General features: G+C 32.8%; 3 protein-coding genes across 6 annotated transcripts in view; 1 reads left to right on the forward strand and 2 right to left on the reverse strand.

Annotated features, from left to right (window-relative positions):
- Positions 1-20,937, reverse strand: part of LOC127738111 (von Willebrand factor A domain-containing protein 5A-like) — a 100,791-nt gene that overhangs the window by 52,784 nt on the left and 27,070 nt on the right. For all 4 annotated transcript variants that reach the window (XM_052249239.1, XM_052249238.1, XM_052249241.1 and 1 more), the window contains exons 9-14: positions 13,413-13,539; positions 12,413-12,554; positions 8,984-9,063; positions 7,387-7,504; positions 1,405-1,572; positions 511-673 (exon numbers count right to left, since the gene is read on the reverse strand). In XM_052249239.1, the coding sequence (XP_052105199.1) occupies positions 511-673; positions 1,405-1,572; positions 7,387-7,504; positions 8,984-9,063; positions 12,413-12,554; positions 13,413-13,539 (798 nt within the window). The remainder of the gene's footprint in view (positions 1-510; positions 674-1,404; positions 1,573-7,386; positions 7,505-8,983; positions 9,064-12,412; positions 12,555-13,412; positions 13,540-20,937) is intronic.
- LOC127738120 (zinc finger protein 862-like) lies at positions 3,470-6,298 on the reverse strand. Its single transcript, XM_052249252.1, has 4 exons — positions 5,877-6,298; positions 5,297-5,521; positions 4,676-4,896; positions 3,470-3,587 (listed from the first exon to the last, which is right to left on the reverse strand). Exons 1-4 carry the CDS (start codon positions 6,219-6,221, stop codon positions 3,578-3,580), a joined length of 801 nt encoding a protein of 266 aa, XP_052105212.1. The 5' UTR covers positions 6,222-6,298; the 3' UTR covers positions 3,470-3,577.
- LOC127738113 (zinc finger protein 862-like) lies at positions 16,499-19,640 on the forward strand. Its single transcript, XM_052249245.1, has one exon. It carries the CDS (start codon positions 17,491-17,493, stop codon positions 19,465-19,467), a length of 1,977 nt encoding a protein of 658 aa, XP_052105205.1. The 5' UTR covers positions 16,499-17,490; the 3' UTR covers positions 19,468-19,640.

Raw genomic sequence — 20,937 nt, forward strand, 5'->3', positions numbered from 1 at the left:
AAATGTAAAATCTAAAATTTATAAAATTCTAAAGGGAGCTTACATCAATAGATATCAACAATTCATCAAAGTTTCATGAGAACTGCTGAAAGCATTTTTGAGTTATTGTCAGAAAACTGGAAAACCCCCCTTTTTTTTATTAATAAAACCCTGTAACTTGGAAACGTAAAATCTAAAATTTATAAAAATCAAAAGGGAGCTCACGTCAATAGATATAAATAATTCACCAAAGTTTTATGCAAATTGGTTAAAGCGTTTTTGAGTTAATGTCCGAAATATTGACGACGGACGGACAGAGGTATACCATAATACGTCCCGTAAACGGGCGTATACAAATGACTAAAAAGAATCTTAGTCTGTTGTAAGTGGTTCTATACATCTCATTTAAATTCCATTCCATCAAACATTTTCTTTTATTTATGATTTAGAAAACACCAAATTTTGAACCCTGCAAATGAACAATGATAAATGTCAGCTAATAAATATTGAAATATTTCTGTAGACTATTACCTGATAATTGACCATTTTCTAGCTCTTTAATTTGGTGTTTTGCAGCCACACGATGAATTGGCAAATCTGGATGTAAATAAGATGAGGCTTTGATATCCATAGTATGAGCCAGTTGTTTTCCAGAAATGAAACCTTTCAGAGTTACTGACCCTTCAACAGATTTCTGAAAAGAGATGCAAGCAAGTTGAAACAAACAAAAACGTATATATGATATATGATACAGGTACTGATAAATAATATAAATTAATGATAATAATGTTTTATATGAATATGGATATTAAAGGTAAGACTTGATATAAGTCTTCCAAGTGCAACATGTAAGCAGCTAAATAGAAATTCCAATATAAAACATCACTGATACATAATCAGAAGATGATTTCTATAAAAGTTAAAACAAAAATCATGAACTAAGAAGGAATTTTGAATATCTCTTTTAAAATGGAAAATAATGAAACTCATGGCTCTTTTCACATGCAATCTATTTATCTATAATTCATTCTAGAAACATTTAATTGGTTGCATCATTAGAAGTATAAATGTCACATATATAATACTCTTGATATTGAGTTTCAATTCAAATAATTCTATATGCACACACAATTTCATAACAATAAAATAAAACGACCTAACTAAATAAACTAAAATATAAAAAAAGACAACCACTGATGAAGTTGAGATCATATGACAAAATCACAAATGCTGATTGATTTAGGCAAAAGTTCATAATGGCCAATGGTTCAATACAAAAAAGCATTAGAAATTAAAATAACGGGTTGATTATCAAATTAAATAGAATATTGCAGAAGTGTAGTTTTGTCTAGTCTTGTTAAATTCCTTCAAACAAATACCAACTGTTAAAAAAGATTAATTTACTGATTAGTCAATGATAATCACCGCTTTATTTGTATTCTGAAGAAGAGCAAAAATGGAAAGTCTATCTCCATTAAATACATTAGGTTGTTGTGAAGGGATGTTTGTAGCTGTGCATCCTTTAGGAAGATTCCATTCCAAAACAATATCTGCCAAACTGTCTTCCATGGAAAACTCTAAAGCTCTAATCACCTATAAAATGAAAGTAACACTTTAATTTTTTAGGGTCAGAAGTGCTTTTCTGGATTAACATTCATTATTATTAATTTATTATACTGTTAATTCAGAAATTATAGCGTGCATTTATTATTGTGATTTTTGAAGAAAAAACAAAAATGAAAGATTAATTATTGCAATTTTAAGAAAATCTGAACCCAGTTGTAGTATTGGATATCAGAGTGCAAGTTCTTATTATTGCAATTCTCTACCAGTCGCATAATTTGCATTAATAAAACCTCACAATAATTTCTGAATTTACAGTATTCATATTGAAATTACTATTTGTATTGTTATTTTTCCTGGCACTTTACCAGCTCTAGCTGAGAAGTTTTCATCACAATGGGTATTGTGTATGGAGTACATATAAACATTGCAAGATTGATCTTGGCTGATAGAAGATGATTTCATGTTGACGTAATTTGTTCTAAAAACATTAGGTCTTTATTGATTAACCATCTCAATAAAGGGATCATGCTCAAACCAATACTGTAAATACACAAGTCGTAGAGATCTGGAACATTTCTATTTCTATTGTGTGATCTTTGAATTTAACATTAGTGTTACTGGATGTCATGGCCATTTTCGTAATTTTCAATTTTCGCTTCTTAATACACAACAGGGTAGGAAACTCACTGGAAATGTCTACCAGACCACAGGGCTGGCTGCATAAAAAAATTACCTGTCCTGATCAAAATTTACCAGCCCTGAAAATTAATGCAATAAAAATCCAACCCATTTTCCTTCAAGATTCTAAATTATGTTTTTGTGTTTTGAGATGTTTTAATGACTAGAAGTATTATTAGAAAAACTTGAGGATTTTTTGTGATGAAAATGACTTATGACTGCTTTTGTAAAACACACTGCAACAAGAGTCAAGACTTACAAGTGCACATTTAAGCAGACACTGCTAAGCCTAATTACCATTTGTTCAGAAGCAAGGTGTGATTTCATTTTTAGAATTTGGGGTGGGCACTGGGGGTGTTAGTTTGTCTTCAGTGTAATTCAGCATGCCTTTCTTTGTACCTTTGTTCCACAAAATTACTTTTAAGCAAATAAAAATAAAATTTTGGTTTCATTTATAATTTTATTGCTCCTCATTTTCAAAATATTTGAAACTCAGTCAATGTCACTCCTGTCACTACCAGTACCAATCTCATCACCAGAATAAAATCCCTCCTCCATGTCAGAAAAACAAGAATCATTGTCAGAGTCAGCAGCTTTGTCAGGGCAGGCAGCAGCAGTTTCCAAATTATCTACAGTATTTGTAAGTTCTTGTGTTTCATCCTCAATGACATTCATTATTTCTTCCATCTGTTGAACAACAGTTTTTTTCACCTTTTTTTGCATGAAGTTTGGTCGTCTTCTAGCCCCTTGTTCCATTGGTGGATTGCATGTTCAGGGTTAAATTGTGTAATTGGATCTGAATGCAATTGTATTGTCATCAGTAATGTCATTGATGTAGACTTCAGTTTATTACGCCATTGGTTTTTGATAATTTTCATTTGTGAGAATCCCCTCTCACATTCTGATGTTCCTGCTGGTAGACTCAACACTAGATCTATTACATTCAGTGCATTGGCACACTTGTCTTGGTACAGATCATTGATTGTGCTCCAATTCATCTCATGGACTTTATGACTGAAAATAGATACATAGCCATAAAATATTTAAAACAATGTGTTTTGACATACAGCAATTATCAATATCATTGCATGAATCATGAATAGAGATGGTATAAGCAATTTGGTTGACTTTTCAAAGCCCTTTATCTGTAAAACAAAAAATACTTGAACATTTTTTTTTCACCAAAACTCAGCATTTTTGACATTTAATACTGAATTCTAATTGCAGTTTAACTCACTTTTTATATAATAGGTTCTTTAATATTGTCCACTCTGGTTCTATGTTGCTTACATCTACACCATCAGTCTGATCCAATAACTGTCTATAGTGGTCAACCAGATTGCTCACCATTTCATCACCAAACTCTGCAATAGATAACACTTCCAATTTCAAATCAAATTTGCAAATTTATTAAATGAAATTGAAAATCTGCAATGTCAAAGATCTGTGATTGTAATCTGCAAATACATTAGGTACATGTACTTAGAAATAACAAACTGTCTGGAAATTTGGAACTGCTGCTGTAGCACAGAGAAAACTGTATATTTAGTCTATATGGTTCACCAATATCTATCTTTATTTTCAGGTTTGTAGAGAAATCAACATTTCAAGGAGTTTGAAAATTAATTTCTGTTTGCAAAGCATTATAAAATATGACTTTAATAAAAACAAAAATCAGCATGATAGTGTTAATTAAGAAATTAATTTTTAAAAGAACAGATCTGCCCTGATTTTTTCAAATATACCAGGTTCGTTATCAATAGTTGCAGGCCATGAGGCTAAATCAGCAATCTTGGTAGCTTGTTTTACACCTTCTGTTACATCCTTAAACCTCTTTTGAAGACTCTCAACCAAAGCTTTTAAGACCTTTACTGTTTGGCCCTCACAATCATCATTTCCCACAAGGAGTTCACCTTCAAATTTGCCATCATTACTAATAATTTCTCTAACTTTCCTTAATTCTGGACCTGGCCTATAAAAAAGTTAGCTGTGAATATTAACACGAGTCCATGATCAACAAAAAACAATCTGTCAATCATATGCAGATATATAATTAGTGCATTAGGTTTTTAGTGAGATATATAGACAAAGCAGATTATTATATATGCATATATTACATGAGGTAAGACGTATTAAAAGCACACGATATAGAAGTGTATTAAAAGCATATGATATAGAAGTGTATTAAAAGCATATGATATAGAAGTGCATTAAAACAATATGGTATACTCTACATGGTTAATAGACTAAGGTCTAATTGTTTGTCCTTTCCTAAGAACTGCACTGTAAGAAGTGAATGACACTTGAAAAAAATAATAAAAGATTATTAAAACATGTAAGTGATATCTGGATAAGTTTCAATAAAAAAGTTATTGGTAAAGGACAAACAAAGAGAAAATGAAGCTGATAATGTGCAAGCCTGCATTATGTTTAAAGCTGAATAGAAATGAACCTTGCTTCTAGTTTTTGTATATTGGCTATGGTACACTCTAGATCCTGGTGAACTTCATAAAGGCAAGTAGCTCTCTGCTGCAGGCACATGGAAAGCTTGGTCAGTACATTGACAACATCATTAATGAAATGGGCAAATACAATAACACTCTTGCTTCTGAGAAGTTTAAGAAGATACTTTGCCTTGGATTGTGTAGCACTCTGAGTGTTGTGTAATGAAACCTGAAAAGGAAATGTGTACATGTAGTATATAAGTAATGCACAGACTCAGACTACCAGTTAAGAGGGAATGAGTTCATAGAAAATCAAAAGAAAGCTAAAGCATAAAATATAAAAAATACTGTCTTCATTGAAAAATTCACTTGGCAAAGTATAAATATAAAATCATTGTCTGATGTATGAGAAAAGTATTACAAACCTTACATGTATGGTACTCATTTTTTAAATATAAAATAAATTGAAAAATCATGTAAAATTAAAAATACCAATTTTGCTGCATCAGTGAGTGAGTGACCAGATTTGGCAGATGCACATAGCAACAATTAATGTCTCTTCAGTGATGCTCGAAGCCGAATTATTTTTAATTCTAAATCTAAGTGCATTGACAATTCGTTATGGTTACCTGTCCAAGATGAGTGACAAATGCAGGATATCCCTTCCAGAGACTGTTTAGGGCAGTCTGAACATGTCCTAACCATCGGGTACCACCAATCCTTGTTGGCATTGTCTGTTTGATCTTGAGTGCGGTAAAGGTCTGCTTCAAGTTGCTTGTCTGTTTAGGACTTTTGTGGTAAAATTTAAACAGATCATCTAGGAGACTAAAGACTTTAGTAAAAACTGGAGCTACCTAAAAGTGGATTTTTGGAATTATTTTGGATTATTAGAGAGCTACATAACTATTGTAAAATTTTTCATGTATTACTGTTATGAAGATGACATAATGTTGAAGAATGAAGTATTATTTAAATTTAATTTATAATGTATTTTATTGTTGTGGCAGTGTAAGATTGATACACAAAATGATAAAAATTGGAGGCTTTAACAGAAAAACCAGAAGTTGTAAATAATAATGTTTGGATTGCATTTAATCTAGTCAAACGTACCTCAATTAACAGTATACTAGTAAAGAACATACCCTTATTAGAAAAAGAATAAAGTAAGAATAAACACAAGACAAACCTAATAATTTGTTCTTTTTATACCTTGAAAGCAGTTTTGTATGCAAGTTCAATTCTATGTGACATGCACTGGACCATGACTACAGAAGAGGAAGCATTTTCTCGAAAATGTGCAATAACACCATTCAGCTGTCCCGTGTTCACTGATGCGCCATCCCCAGCAAATCCTACGGTTCTCTTAAGAATATCATTGACCGTCAAGTTCTTGAAATTCAAAGCTTGTAGAATTGCTGCATATATTCCTTTGGAATCAGCAGACTCACACTGAATGAGCCCAAGGAAATAGCAGTAGGCAATACCTCTATGCGCAAAATGAATGTAGACAATTTCATTTTCAATAACGGAAACATCAGTGGATCCATCAGACATAAGGGTATAAAATTTGGCTAGTTCAATCTTTTCCTCAATTTTACCCCTTTCAATTTCCGAAATAGCAACCAGAAATTCTTTGCAACTTTTGGTGTTTCTGTAGGTGTCTCCTAAGTCAATACCCTTTTGGATGTCAAGCTCACATTGCCATGTATAATCAGAAATAGGCCGTGACTTTTTCGCTACGGCATGTACATTCCTAAATAGTTTTTCAAGTCTATGAAATGATGCCTTGTTGAGGGTTTGTACTGTTTTTTCAGCTACACTCTCTCCTGTTGGTTGTCCTCGATTTTTCAGAAATTCAACTGCGTAGTTGTGGCCATTGGATTTTGCATGTGTAGTAAGGGCATCGTGCCTTAAATTTGAACAACCAACTACAAACGGGCCTTTTGCATATCGCCGAAATCTTTCAGGTACTTTTCTGACTGCCAAGGGCCCATACGCTGAACGGCATGGTTGACAAAATATTTTACCATGCGAGTCGTCACAAATCAACCACTCAAACTCCGTTTTCCAACCAGGAACAATTATCCGCTTCCTCTTAGACTGATCATACAATTTATTTTTTTCTGTTGAGTCAACAGCAGTTCGCTTTTTCGGCGACAAAAGGCCCAAGTACTGTCGTAAAGACATCGAGTTTACCAAAACAAATTTATTTATATATATTTATTTTTTATTTAATAAACGCGATCGCGATTGGACGATTCGATACCAACAAGCCAATGAGTGCGGATCTTACAAACAACAGGTATCACCATGTTCCCTGCAGAAATCGTGTGGAAACACGTGGTAGTACAAGGTTAATTGGCAGTCATGTTTCTTACGTGCTGTTATGAATGGGGTAATACTGAGAACTCATTCCAAAAATAGAAAAAGGTAATCCTAGCCACCTTCAAAAAATAGACCGTCCACCGGACTATTGAAATTTAATTTTTGACCGCCCGATCGTAAAATAGGCCGTCTCGGGCGGTCGGGCGGGCTATAATTTCCAACTCTGTACACAATGTTCCCTGAAACATATAAATGAGGAAAAATGTGCAATGTAAAAAATGCTAGATTCTTCAATACCATAGGGTGTATGTGAACTTTAAAAGAGTGTATAGAGTTATCATTCTGACCTATGTTTCAGTACTGACTAATGACAAATTTTTAAAGTCATCCAAACCTTGGCTTTCATGTTGTCTTTTTCATCTTTGATAAATGTTGCTCTTCCTGCACCAGCTTTAGCTACATTTTTGATCAGACTTGTAGAAGCTCCATGACCAACTCCAAATGTAAATACTCTGTAATAAATGGAATAAACTCATCTATTGATACAAGTACAATATCTTGTTCATGATTATAAATATATAAAGTAGAATTACCATTAAAAAGGGATAACAGGAATTTCCAATACCCTGCACAGTACAATGACCAAAGCCGGACTCCTCACAAAAATCAAAGTGCTTGTGAGTACTGTGGGTAAAGATTGCTTTAATTCTGCAATGTGAACCCATTTAAGGTAATATCTAAAATTGAAGTTATCTTCCTTTGTTCATAATTGTAGTTGTCATAAACAACAAAAAATTATCTGAATTGTTATTCTATCAAAGTAAACAAGATTGCAACAGAGTAGCCAATATCCTCTACCCATATAATGGAATTTCCCACATCACTTATATCTTAAAGGGGCATATCTCTAGTGATAATTATAGATACACAATACTTCTAATGTAAACCTTAATCATAACTGATGAGAAATGTAAGTGTGAAAGGGCAGACATTATTGATTATTGCTAACATTTCAAAGGGATATAAAGTCCACAATAATGTTCACTCAACCCTGATTTCGAACTCATATGAAATATTGCTATGTAAATTATTGTCATAAATTTCATACAATTAAAATTAGAAAAATTACGGGGGAGGGCAATTGAAATATTGATTTTCCATTTAATTTACTCATACAAAGAACATAAGCCCCTTAAAAATAATTGATCATGGCTTACTTTCAACCTCATTTGAAATATTGCTAATTTTAAACATTTGACATAAGCTTCATCTAACTTCCAATTGGACATGTCATGTGTGCACTTACAATGTAAATTTTCAATATTATCTACTTTTCCAAGAGGCATAATCACCCCAAAAATATTTGATCAACTCTTGATGTTTTAACTCATCCAAGAAATTGCTGATGAAAACCTTTGAAATTCCTTTCATTAACTCAAATAGTACATAGGAATGAGAGCACATGAAATTTTAATAATTCAATAAACTTACATTTAAATTAAGGTCCCAATAAAATAATTTAGGATTATTGGCATGAGAGCACTTACAATGGAGATTATTATTTACATTTTTAATGGCAAAGCTCCCTAAAAAATATCAGTCCTGATTTTTTTATAATTTCCCTGAGGTATTGCTGAAGTAAACCTCTGACATAAATTTATTTAAAATACATTTGATAGAGATTTCACAAACTTAGAAAGACATCAGTATTTCCATTTCCCTGCTCTGCTTTAGTAGAATGCCATCAATAACTGAATTATATATACCAGCAGTTTTTGAAATTATTAAAACATTTTTTGGTTTCCAGTGGTTGTCTAAATTTCCCAGACCATTATCCCAATTGGCCTCTTATTACCAACAATCAATCAAACAACTTCTTGAAAATTTATTTTCAGAAATCATAACTTATCATATGTACTCATTATTTAGCAATATGAAGCACACCATTATACATTAAATGTTTTTATTTACTTGTTTAGACAATACCCCACCTTGAATTATGAGAATTTTGTCCAACTAGATTTACAACATCTTCAGTATTACCAACTTCACCATCTGTTAACAGAAAAATCTGAAAAAGAAACAATTTACTTTTAAATTGAAAAATACTAGATCTTGGAGAACTTTTTACAATTACACAATATAGCTAAGGCCAACTAAGATTAATTAGTAGACTGGCATACAAATAGGAAAAGGGCAATAACTCCTATAAGAAACATTTGACAGTTTTGAAGTAAATAGACAATAGGTGGATCTCATCATTTTGAACATTTCTGCCTTTTCAGATTTACTCTACTGAGAGCAGATTATAGATCAAACTTGCATTTTACAATTACCTCTATGTTTTATTTTAAGCCAATTCGGCCGTGTTGGTTGTGGGCAGGGTCGTCAGACACATTTTAAAAACTAGATACCCTAACGATGATTGTGGCCAACTATAGTTAATTTTTACCCAATAGTTTCAGAGGAGAAGATTTTTGTAAAAGTTAACAATGACAGACGGCAAGTGATGAGAAAAGCTCACATGGCATTTTAGGGTATATCTGACTATAGGTTGGTTGACTTTTTGTAATCAATATACCGTCCTAAAGTAAACAGTGTAAATTATCATTGCATAAGTTCGTGCTTGTGTCAATTTCTTTATTCCAGTCATGTTATTTATACCAATGTATGTCACAGTTCTTGCCCTTTTGATACTATTCACAGTCCAAATTTTCTGACACAAAGTCACTGTGGTTTTCTAATAACTGAAAATTGTGACATACCGTGATTTGTGTTCTTTAACATGTTCATTACTCATTACCCGAATATTTCAGGTCCTTCTCAACTACTTTATCTTCCAACATCACAGAGTAGCAGAATATATTGACTTATGCATTATTTTGGTTATATATACTAGAAGAAATACAAAAACCGAATTTTGTAACAGGATGTTTTGAACTAGGAGCCTGTGTTGCTCACCTTGGTCTATGTGCATATTCAACAAAGGATACTCTCCAATATTGTAGTCGAGAATAGAATTCATGATAAAAATCTCTGTCGATTTTGTACTGCTGATCATTTAGTTTGTTTAGTTTCTCTCTATCTTCTTTAGTTTTTGCTCAAAACACAAAAGAGGGTAATTAAAAAATCCTCATTTAAGGACAATGACCCCTATGAAGAATGACAGTCTACTTTCTGAATCTGCAAAATTAACTTGAATTAGTAGATCTTGCCTTACTGGTCACTTCTGTGATTTAAAGTGTCTATGTATCTATCATATAAGTCAAAACGCAAGAAAAATGGTAAAAATCATCATTAAAGGGCAATAACTCCAATAAGGAGTCATCAGACAATTTCCTCAATATGTCTTAATTGTAGATCTTGTCTTGCTGATAATTTTTGCTTATTTAAGTTTCTATCTATCTATTATAATTTTTAAGTTATAAGGCAAAAAACGCAAAAAAAAAGGAAATATCGTCATCGAAGAGCAATAACTCTAAAAAGTAGTGGACTGACAATTTCGACCATGCAGTCTTATTTGTAGAACTTGTCTTGCTGATCATTTTTGCAATTTAAAGTTTCTATCTATTATATTTTTCAAGATAATAAACTAAAATGAAAAAAATTATAAAATTTGTCATTTAAGTGCAATGACTCCTATAAGTAGTCGTCTGACAGTTTTGACATAAATGGACAATTGGAAGAGCTCAACATTTTCTCTATTGATAAAGGTATTGAAAATACTAGACAGAACTTGCATTTTACCCCTATGCTTTATTCTTAGCCATGTCGGCCATCTTGGATGGCGAGCGGGGTCATCAGACACATTTTTCAAGTCCAATGATGATTGTGACCAAGTTTGGTTAAATTTGGCCCAATGGTTTCAGAGAAGATTTTTGTAAAAGTTAACGATGACTGGGAACAGACGACAAGTGATGAGAAAAGCTCACTTGGCTCTTTGGGCCAGGTGAGCTAATAAAATGAAATTATCGACGTGGTTAATGGAAACGAAAATGAGTAAACCTGGAAATCATAAATTTTCCAAATAAAAAAAAGCATGCAGGGTGATTCCAGAGGGGCGGTAGGGATGAATTCTATCAATTGATTTTAATAGACCTTATACATCTATTTTTGTCTTGACAACATATTTATTCTGGAAAGAATTATACACATGGTTTAGAGATCACTGGCATTCTAAAAGAACCCTATAAAATGCAGGCATTTCCTATTATTAGGTCTTTCCACTTTTCCCTGGAAAGACCTTTTGCTTTTGTTCTGATTATTTTTTTCTTCCGCCTAATTTTTTTCTTGCGCTGTATTGATGTTTCAAAGGATGTCGCTTAAATATTTTGTATATGATATTGTACAGTTTATACCCTTTTGAAGCTGATCCTGTTTAATTGAACACTTTTCTTTGTAAGAGTTATCTCCCCAAACGCTGTTTTTCTTGTTATGAGATCTCCTTTGCAACCGTAAAAGAAAGCTACAAATTTATTTTTCCAAATTGCTCGTTATATCCTCAGAATGTTATGTTTAATTTTGACGGAAGTCTTACGAAGGGTCCATATGAGACTTATTCCCCCTTATGTATTTGAAATAAGTGATATGTATTTATAACTTGTAAACCATAAGTGATAGAGACCTAGGGTGTTTTGATTTGAGGTCCTTGGTCCACTAAAAGAAAAATTGGGTCAAGGTCAAAGGTCAAGGTCATGTTCTAAATTTTGATTTTAACTTATTATCAGAAGCCGTATAAGATATCGACAAAATATTTTTACTAAATTGTTATACTCGACATGTTGTCACACATAATTTTTGGTTGAACGGGTACATTGACATAAAATGGTAGTTTTCTCCCCTCTCATATTTAAAACTAGCTGTATGGTGATATAACTCATTAACCATGTAGAGTACAGACCTAGGGGTCTTTTGATTTTAGGTCGTTAATTGATGACCTTGAAATTTAAGTCAAGGTCATAGGTAAATTTGACGTTCTAGATTTTGACCTTTATATTTGTAAATGATAGAGCCATGGGACTTCTTGCATTAGGTTGACCTTGAAAAAGCCAATCAGAAGTGACCTTGTGTGAACCGGAAGTAGCTATTTTTTGTACTTATTTGATGTAAAAGTATATAGAACCATATATTTTGGGAATCAGTGTCAAGAAAACTATCATATTATACCGGAAGTGACATTTTTGAAACTGGAAGTAACAAATTATCTCCCTTATTTCTAAAAGAAGTGTATTGAAACCATATATTTTTGGAATCAGCGCACAGTTAGCTATCATCTGACACTGGAAATGACATTTTAAACTCGATTTTTATATTTTCTTATCAAAATACATGTTTTATGGGGTGGAAAGACCTTCAATTGTTCTCTGAACAATTGGTTTTTATTTTTTTTTTTTATAATTCTAATTCTATATCAAGTAGACCTGTCTTGGATAGTCTTTATTATTCTCGATGCTATAGATTGCTGATAATGGAGATAAAATCTCTGTTCCACCCATGTTGGCCATCATTTCATTTTGATGATGTTTTGCAGCAGCAAGACTTTCTTTATTATATTGTTGACTTCTGAAAAATATAGAATATTTTGATGACTTAACTATAAACAAGATTTCCATGGATTTGATCCATGCTGATTTTCAAATTTGTCTAAAAGTATTGCTTACAAAAATCTCATTAGACTATGATGAGAAATGTAGGTGCCAAAAAGCTTACAATGTTGATTTTCTATTTAATTTACGTTTCAAAGGGCGAAACTCCCAATTATTCAATCCATGCTGCCTTTCCAATCCTTATGAGATACTGTTGATGTTATCCTTCAACATAACTTTTATCAATACCCTTAGAAATGTAGGCAGGAGAGCCTTTACAATGTTCATTTTCCATATTATTTTTCATTTCAAAAGTGCACAAACTCCACCCAAAAATATTCAATGTGTGCATATTTCACAACTTGTCATTTATTCCTGGTACAAACCTTTGAAATAGATTGAACTCTTATGAATAATGCAGACAAAAGAGAACTTATTAATTTGGACATACATATCTTTAAAATTCAATATGTGACATCAGTGAATTTGCACTTATATAAACAACATGACGGATGTTATATGTGGAACAGGATCTGCTTACCTTTCCTGAGCACTTGAGATCACCCCTGGTTAATGGTGGGGTTCTTCTTAGTTTTTCTCTAGATTTCTATGTTTTGTTTTGTAAGACTGTCTTTTGGTTTGTTTTTCATTTTTCACCACAACATTGTTAGTTTGGTCAACAGATGTTACTAGAGGAACAGTACAAGCTTATAATTCATGAAAACACGAATTTCCCCTGGTTTTTAGTAGGGGCAGGCATTGCCCAATCTTAAGATTCATGTGTAATATTCTATGGACCATTGGCATCATACGTTACCGATAGTTCAATACTTACCTGTCAAACAAAAAACTGTAATCACTTCCAAATGATACAATATTAAAAAGACATCCAACAGGTAAACTCTTCAAGAAAAGGAGTAATGCTGCTTTAGACTTCTCCATTCTATCTCCATCCATACTACCTGTATATGTAAATGTAGAATTATAACATGCTCAACATTATGCAACAACAGCAATAATAACTTAACAACATGCCATATTCAAACTATCACTACCAAGTTTCTAGAAAAGCCAATTTGTAGTTCCTGAGTAAGATAAACCAGTACAGTCCCTCCACCTTTGGAGCAAGGGGTATAATAACTAGAGGCTCTAAAGAGCCTGTGTTGCTCACCTTTGTCTATGTGCATATTTAACAAAGGACTCTCTCCAACATTGTAGACGAGAATAGCATTCATGACAAAAATCTCTGTTTTGTTGATCTTGTATTACTGATCATTTAGTCTGTTTAGTTTCTCTCTATCTTCTTTACTTTTTGCTCAACACACAAAAGAGGGAAAAAAATCTCATTTAAGGGCAATCATTCCTATGAAGAGCGACAGTCTACTAACTATATCGGCAAAATTTGACTTGTTAGTAGATCTTGCCTTGCTGATCATTTTTGTGATTTAAAGTGTCTATTTATCTATTATAATTTTTATCATAAAAGGCAAAACTCAAAAAAATTGGTAAAAATTGTTATCAAAGGGCAATAACTCCAATAAGGAGTTGTCAAACAATTTCCTCAAAATTGTCTAATTTGCAGATCTTATTTTGCTGATCATTTTTGCTTATTTAAGTTTCTATCTATCTATTATAATTTTTAAGATACAAGGCAAAAAAGCAAAAAATTTATATAAAAATCATCATCCAACGGATATAACTGTAATAAGGAGTCGACAGCCAATTTCGACAATGAGACTTGTTTGTAGAACTTATCATGCTGATCATTTTTGCATTTTAAAGTTTCTCTGTATCTATTATAGTTTCCAAGATAATAGGCAAACATGAAGAAAAAAAATTGTAAAATATGTCATTTAAGGGCAATAACTCCTATAAGAAGTTGTCTGACAGTTTTGACGTACACAGACAATTGCTAGCTCTCAACATTCGAAACGTTTTTGCAGATTTTCTCTTTTTATAACGGTTTTCAGAAATAGACAAAACTTGCATTTTACCCCAATGTTCTATTTTTAGCCATGTCGGCCATCTTGGTTGGCAGGCGGGATCATCGGACACATTTTCAAAACTAGATCCCCAATGATGATTGTGGCTAAGTTTGGTTAAATTTGGCCCAGTAGTTTCAGAGGAGAAGATTTTTGTAAAAGTTAACGATGATGGACGACAACTACGGACGATGGACGCCAAGTGATGAGAAAAGCTCACTTGGCCATTTGCTCCAGGTGAGCTAAAATTTAAGACAAAACCTTAAAATTTACTGATTGCTTTTTTATTTTCTCTAAGCTTGTTTACAAGATAATCAATATCTCTGTAACTGGTTTAAATTATGTTTGTGCTTTATTAAAAACAAGAGGCTGTCAGAGTGACAGCAAACCGGATTTTCCTGCATAGGTCAAACACTGCACAGTTGAGCAAGTATGGACACAACATTTAAGCTTATAACAGCTCTGAATTTGGATTGTGATTGAATATTTGACACAGCATAGGTTTGTGACCCAAAATGAATGTAGTCAAAGAACTAAAAAATTTGAAATTAGACATTTACCTATTATGGTTCAATATTCAAAATCTAAGTATATTGTAAAAATTAGCATATCAAAGAACCCCAAGAATTAAATTTTTTATGAAATACTCATTTCTGTTTAAAGGGAAATAACTCAAAATTCATATAATAACTCAAATTCATATAATCAATAATCATAATAATAAACAACCAGTGATGACTAAATACTCTAAAATTAGATATGATGCAATCACTAAAATATTGTTAGAATCAGCATATCAAAGAACCCCAATTTTTGATGAAATTAAACAAAAGGTTTAATTTAGGACCCTTTGGACCTCAATGTGATATTATCTAATTAATAATGAAAATAAATAAAGGTTTAGATTCAGCATTTCAAAGAACCCTATATATTTTCAATTAATGTTGAAATCAAACACAGTTTAATTGTGGACCCCATTTGGACCAATTTGAAAACTGGGCCCAAAATCAGAAATCTAAATATATGTTTATTAATAGACAATATAAGCTTAGTTTTTAAAGGAGCTTACTTCAACAAAAAAATATATAAAGCATTCAGAAAATTAATTTTTACAGAATAACAAACAAACCTACCACAAAATTCTTCAAACAATTTACCAAAGAAAAGAAAAAATATACAAAGCATTCAGAAAATTAGTTTTAACATAATAACAAACAAACCTACCACAAAATTCTTCAAACAATTTACCAAAGAAAAGAAAAAAAAAATCAAAATTTTATTTTTCATTAATACAATGTCTTTTAAAAATCTATAAAACCTTTCTGTAATTATCTTCAAAATGTCTAATAATGAACAGTAAATTTCTAACTTTATTTATACAGTCCTATATAGCTTATAATCATCAACACTTAGAAAACAGAAAATTTTCAAATAAATCTGTCAATCCAATTATAATTGTGTGAGACATTTACCAGATGCTCTTATCTATCAACAGGTGAAAATTAGTCATGTTAGTGTAATCAAACCTTATATATATAATTAACCATTGCTGTTCAATGAGAAATAACTCAATTACATTAAAAATACCTCTTTTGGATATTAAAAAGGGCAATAACTCAACAAGGGGAAAAGCTAAAATCAAAAATTGAACTTGACCTTCATTTAGTCACAGGTAACATCATATCTAAATTTGAAAAAAAATTGTCCAAGCGTTTTCATGTTATTGAGGAGACACTGTTTGGCAGCCGCCCGTCCGCCCGCCGTACATCCCCAAATCAATAACCGATATTTCCTTCGAAAATCCGGTTAATAAAATGCTCCACAGGACCCTTTGAACCTCAATGTGGATCAATTTGATAATAGGGTTCAAAATCCAAAATCTAAATACACAGTTAGATTCAGCATATTCCAAAATCCAAAATCTAAATACGGGTACACAGCAGGGCTTCCAAAACGGTCATATATTCCGGACTTGACCGAAACATTCATAAAATGACCGGCTGCTCTCAGCCTCAAACGGTCAAATAGAATTGGTGTGCCACATTTTGTTATTCAAGGCATTTTCATGAAACGGTCATTTCAATTTTTACCAACTATCGATCGATAAAAATGTCCGTTTGGGGCTTTGGGCATGTCCGTTTGGGCATTTTAGTTTATAATTGTGGCAATCTATTTCACAAAGATATTTCGGTCATAATTGGGTTTAATAAAACAGAAGCAGCATATTTCAGATACTTTGAAGTGTCTCAGTTAGTCTAATCCTCTGGGTACATAAATGTACGGCTTGGTCTTTAGCTTGTGTACATCAATAAAAAGTAGAAAAAACACGTTTTCTTTTATTTAAATAACACCAAGCTGTCAAACAATTATCCCTTCAATAAGTTATATTGAAGCCATAAATCATTCACTGATTACAGGTTTGTTACCTTTGATGAGGTGTCCTTAGCTTGTCTTTATCAATAGAATTAATGATGCATAACAATGTACATAAAGGTAATCAGGTAAACGAGGTCAAACATGTAAGCGTGTAAGGAACAACATCCTATTTAATTATGATTTATAGATATTATTTTAAATGAGCATCCAGTTTAAAACAGTATCCTGATATTTAAAAGTTATTCTTCAAATAAGGATATTTATAAATGAATAAGTATGATATATATTATTTTATTTAACACTGTACATCGTGTTAAATACTGGGGTACTCTCGAGGGGAAAATTTACTAAAATATATAGGAAAAACACCGAGAATAGCTTCGCTTGGGTATACCAAGCTGAGTTGTCCAATAAATAAGGGGGGCGTTCTCTATTCTTGTTTTCATTTTAAAAACTGTTTTTATAATTAAAATCATAAAGAATAATATCCAATCATGACAATCTCCGACTGTTATAAAGACTTTGTCTCAAATTGAACTTTACAAATCTGCCATCATGGGCAAACGTAAACGTGACGATTCCGATCAAAACTCGAAATCTGCTAAAAATGCTAGAAGCTTTATTCATAAATGGTTACAACTGTTTTTATGGTTAAGATTTGACAGTATGCTAAATGCCATGTTTTGTGACATTTGTCAAAAACATAAACTTAAAAATAACTTTGTAAAGCCTGGTTCGACAAATTTTCGAAAGTCAGCCGTTGTAGAGCATGCTAATAGCAATGACCACGTTCAAGCTCTTAAATTAGAGACAGCTTCCAAAAGTAATCCAATTGTATCAGTATTTGAGAAAGTTCATGAAAAGACTGACAACGCAATGTGCACCTTGTTCCGTAATGCTTACTTTATTGCTAAAGAAAACTTACCAATGGACAAATTTCAGTCAATAAATGATTTAACTAAGTTAAATGGTGCCGTGATCACTTCTAAATTATATCAAGAGAACAATGCCTGCTCCGAATTTATTCAGACAATTTCCGATGTTATAGAGAAAGAGGTGATGTCCGACGTAAAGTTAAGTCCCGCCGTGGGAATTATGATCGACGAGTCAACTGATCTGGCTACGCAAAAACATTTAATTTTGTACTTATCATACCTCAAAGCTGGTGAACTGAAAATTAGTTTTACAAAACTTTTGAACTTGTCTTCTGGTACCGCCGTGTCAATTACTGCACATATAATTGCCTATTTAAAGTCATTTGGTGTAGACTTGTCTAAAATATTCGGCATGGGGTCTGACGGTGCGTCGGTTATGATAGGAAAGCATGGAGGTGTATCTCAGCTTTTAAAAGACACTTCTCCACACTTAGTAGAGGTTCATTGCGTAGCTCACCGCCTAGCATTAGCCTGTGTCGACACGGCAAAAGAAATTCCGGACATTAAATTTTTAGAAAGCATTGTTAGCACTGTATATTCGTATTACAAACGTTCACCCACAAACCTTGCCGAACTACGATCATGGCAACTAATAATAGATGATCCTTTGTTAAATCCGCTTGATATTCATAAAGTCCGCTGGCTTTCTATGGGAAACGCTTTAGACAATCTCCGCCGTTCTGTTGTCTCCATTGTAAACATGTTAGGCGACCAGAGTGACACCGACATCGTGGCTAATTCTCTTCACAACAGTATGACAACATACAAGTTCTTTTTCATGCTCTACTTTTTATCCGACCTGTTTGGTAAAATTAATCAGCTCAGCAAATCACTTCAAAAACGTGACTTGTCTTATGCCACCGTGAAACAATTAGTTGACTCTTTTCTTATGGCAATAGAGGCCGAGTACTTAACCGAGATTCCTTCATTTGGACCATTATGTGCCGAATTTCTAAAATCAACAGACCAATCTGACAGCTTCAACACTATCACCTTTAAACGTAACAACCGTGACATTCATCTCAAGACAAGAGCCGTGCAATGTGCCCAATTGATACATGATAACATTCGTGACCGATTTCCAGACAACAAAATTTTCGAAGCATTCTCTGTATTTGAACCGTCGAACTTTCCAAGTAGTGTTGACGACCTTCCTCGCTACGGTGAACAACAGTTAGAGTGTCTCGGAGACCATTATAGTATAGTCAACCAAGAAGAACTACAAATAGAATGGGGCATACTTAAGTATTTGATCTTCAACAACTACAAGGGACTTTCGTTTGCCGATCTGTTGACTGCAATTATTTCAAGAAAAGACCAGTTCCCAAATACAATTTCGCTAATGGAAATTTCACGTGTTTTGCCGGTTTCTAGTGTTGAATGTGAAAGGGGTTTTTCAAGGCAGAACATTATCAAGACAAAACTAAGGTGTAGTCTAGGTATTGACGCTTTAGATCAACTTATGAGGATAAGCTTAGTAGGTGTAGATGTTAAAGACTTTGACCCTGTTCCTGCTATCCGCAAATGGCAATCCGTTCGTAACCGCCATGTTTATCAGAACAATGCATTTAGCAAGCTCATGAATGTAAAATCTTAAATTAGACTAAATGAACTTCTAATCTTGTGCTGTGATCTGTGCTTCTTTTCAATGTGCTCATTGTAATATTTATTGCGTGTGTTTGTCAACATTGTGCTCTTCTGATATTTTATTGTTGTTATATGCTTACATAAAATATCATGTTGTTATTCATTAAATTATTTATCAACTGAGTATGTTTTTATTTATTCCTTATTTTCTAAATCAGGTTGGGAAATTGTACAAAGAAAAATGTTATCACTGTTCAGTAGATTTTACACGGTTTAAAACAATATCCTTCATTGGGCCTCCTCAATGTTATCTATAAATACCGCATCAGTTGTAAAAGTCACGTGGTCAGGTAATCAATACACAAAAAGAAAAGTATCACGTGTATTGATGATCAAGTTGTACTGCAATTAAAGCCAACATCAACAGTTTCAAATAAGATGGCCTTAATTTACAAAGTGTTAAGTACTCACAGAGAGAAGATAGATTAAACAGAAACAAAAACATGAGAACAGTCAGGTACTGAAGCTGATTGATGCAATGATGGTTACTGTATTACGATACACAGAAAAATGACACAATACCGAGGATAATATTTTATTTATTTTTAGAATGAAGAAAACAAAACAGTTATAAATAATTTTATTGCATATAACACTACTAATTATTTAGACACATATATCAATTTATGCATCCTCTCAGTTACATTTAAGTATCCAGCTGATCATTGACCGTCAAAAATATTTCTTTGAAAAATGTCCGGCTGACGTCAGGAAATTTTGGAAGCCCTGGTACACAGTTAGATTCAGCATATCAAAGAACCCCATAAAATCAATATTTGTTGAAATCATACAAAAATAATTTTGGACCATGATTTTGACTAACTTGAAAACTGGGCACAAAATCAATAATTTAATCACACAGTAAGATTCAGCATACCAAAGAAACCAGAGTTGAATTTTTGATGAAATCAAACAAAGTTTAATTTTGGACCCTTTGGACCTCAATGTGGCCAAATCCAAAATCTAAATACACTGTTAGATTCAGCATATCAAAGAATCCCAAGTATTCAAGACTTTGAATTAAACCACATTGAAATATGTCAAGAAATAGACAATTTATACAAAGTATTTGAAAAGTATGGTTTTTTGGCCCCTTTTTCCTAAATGGTTAGAGCCACTACCCCCAAAATCAATCCCAACCTTCCTTTTATGGTATGGAACCTTGTGGTACAATTTCATGTAGATCCATAGACTATACTCAAGTTCTAGTCCGGAAACATGAAAATCCTAGTTTTTTCGCCTCTAATTCTTAAATGATTTGGGATATAACCCCCAAAATCAATCCCAACCTTCCTTTTCTGGTATGGAACTTTGAAGTAAAATTTCATAGAGATCCATACATTTATACTCAAGTTATTGTCTGGAAATCAAATGTCTTAGGACGACAACGAAGACACTGACAATGTCATAACATTATACG

The sequence above is a fragment of the Mytilus californianus genome, unplaced genomic scaffold, assembly GCF_021869535.1.
Source record: "Mytilus californianus isolate M0D057914Y unplaced genomic scaffold, xbMytCali1.0.p SCAF_4, whole genome shotgun sequence".
Classification (NCBI taxonomy): domain Eukaryota; kingdom Metazoa; phylum Mollusca; class Bivalvia; order Mytilida; family Mytilidae; genus Mytilus; species Mytilus californianus.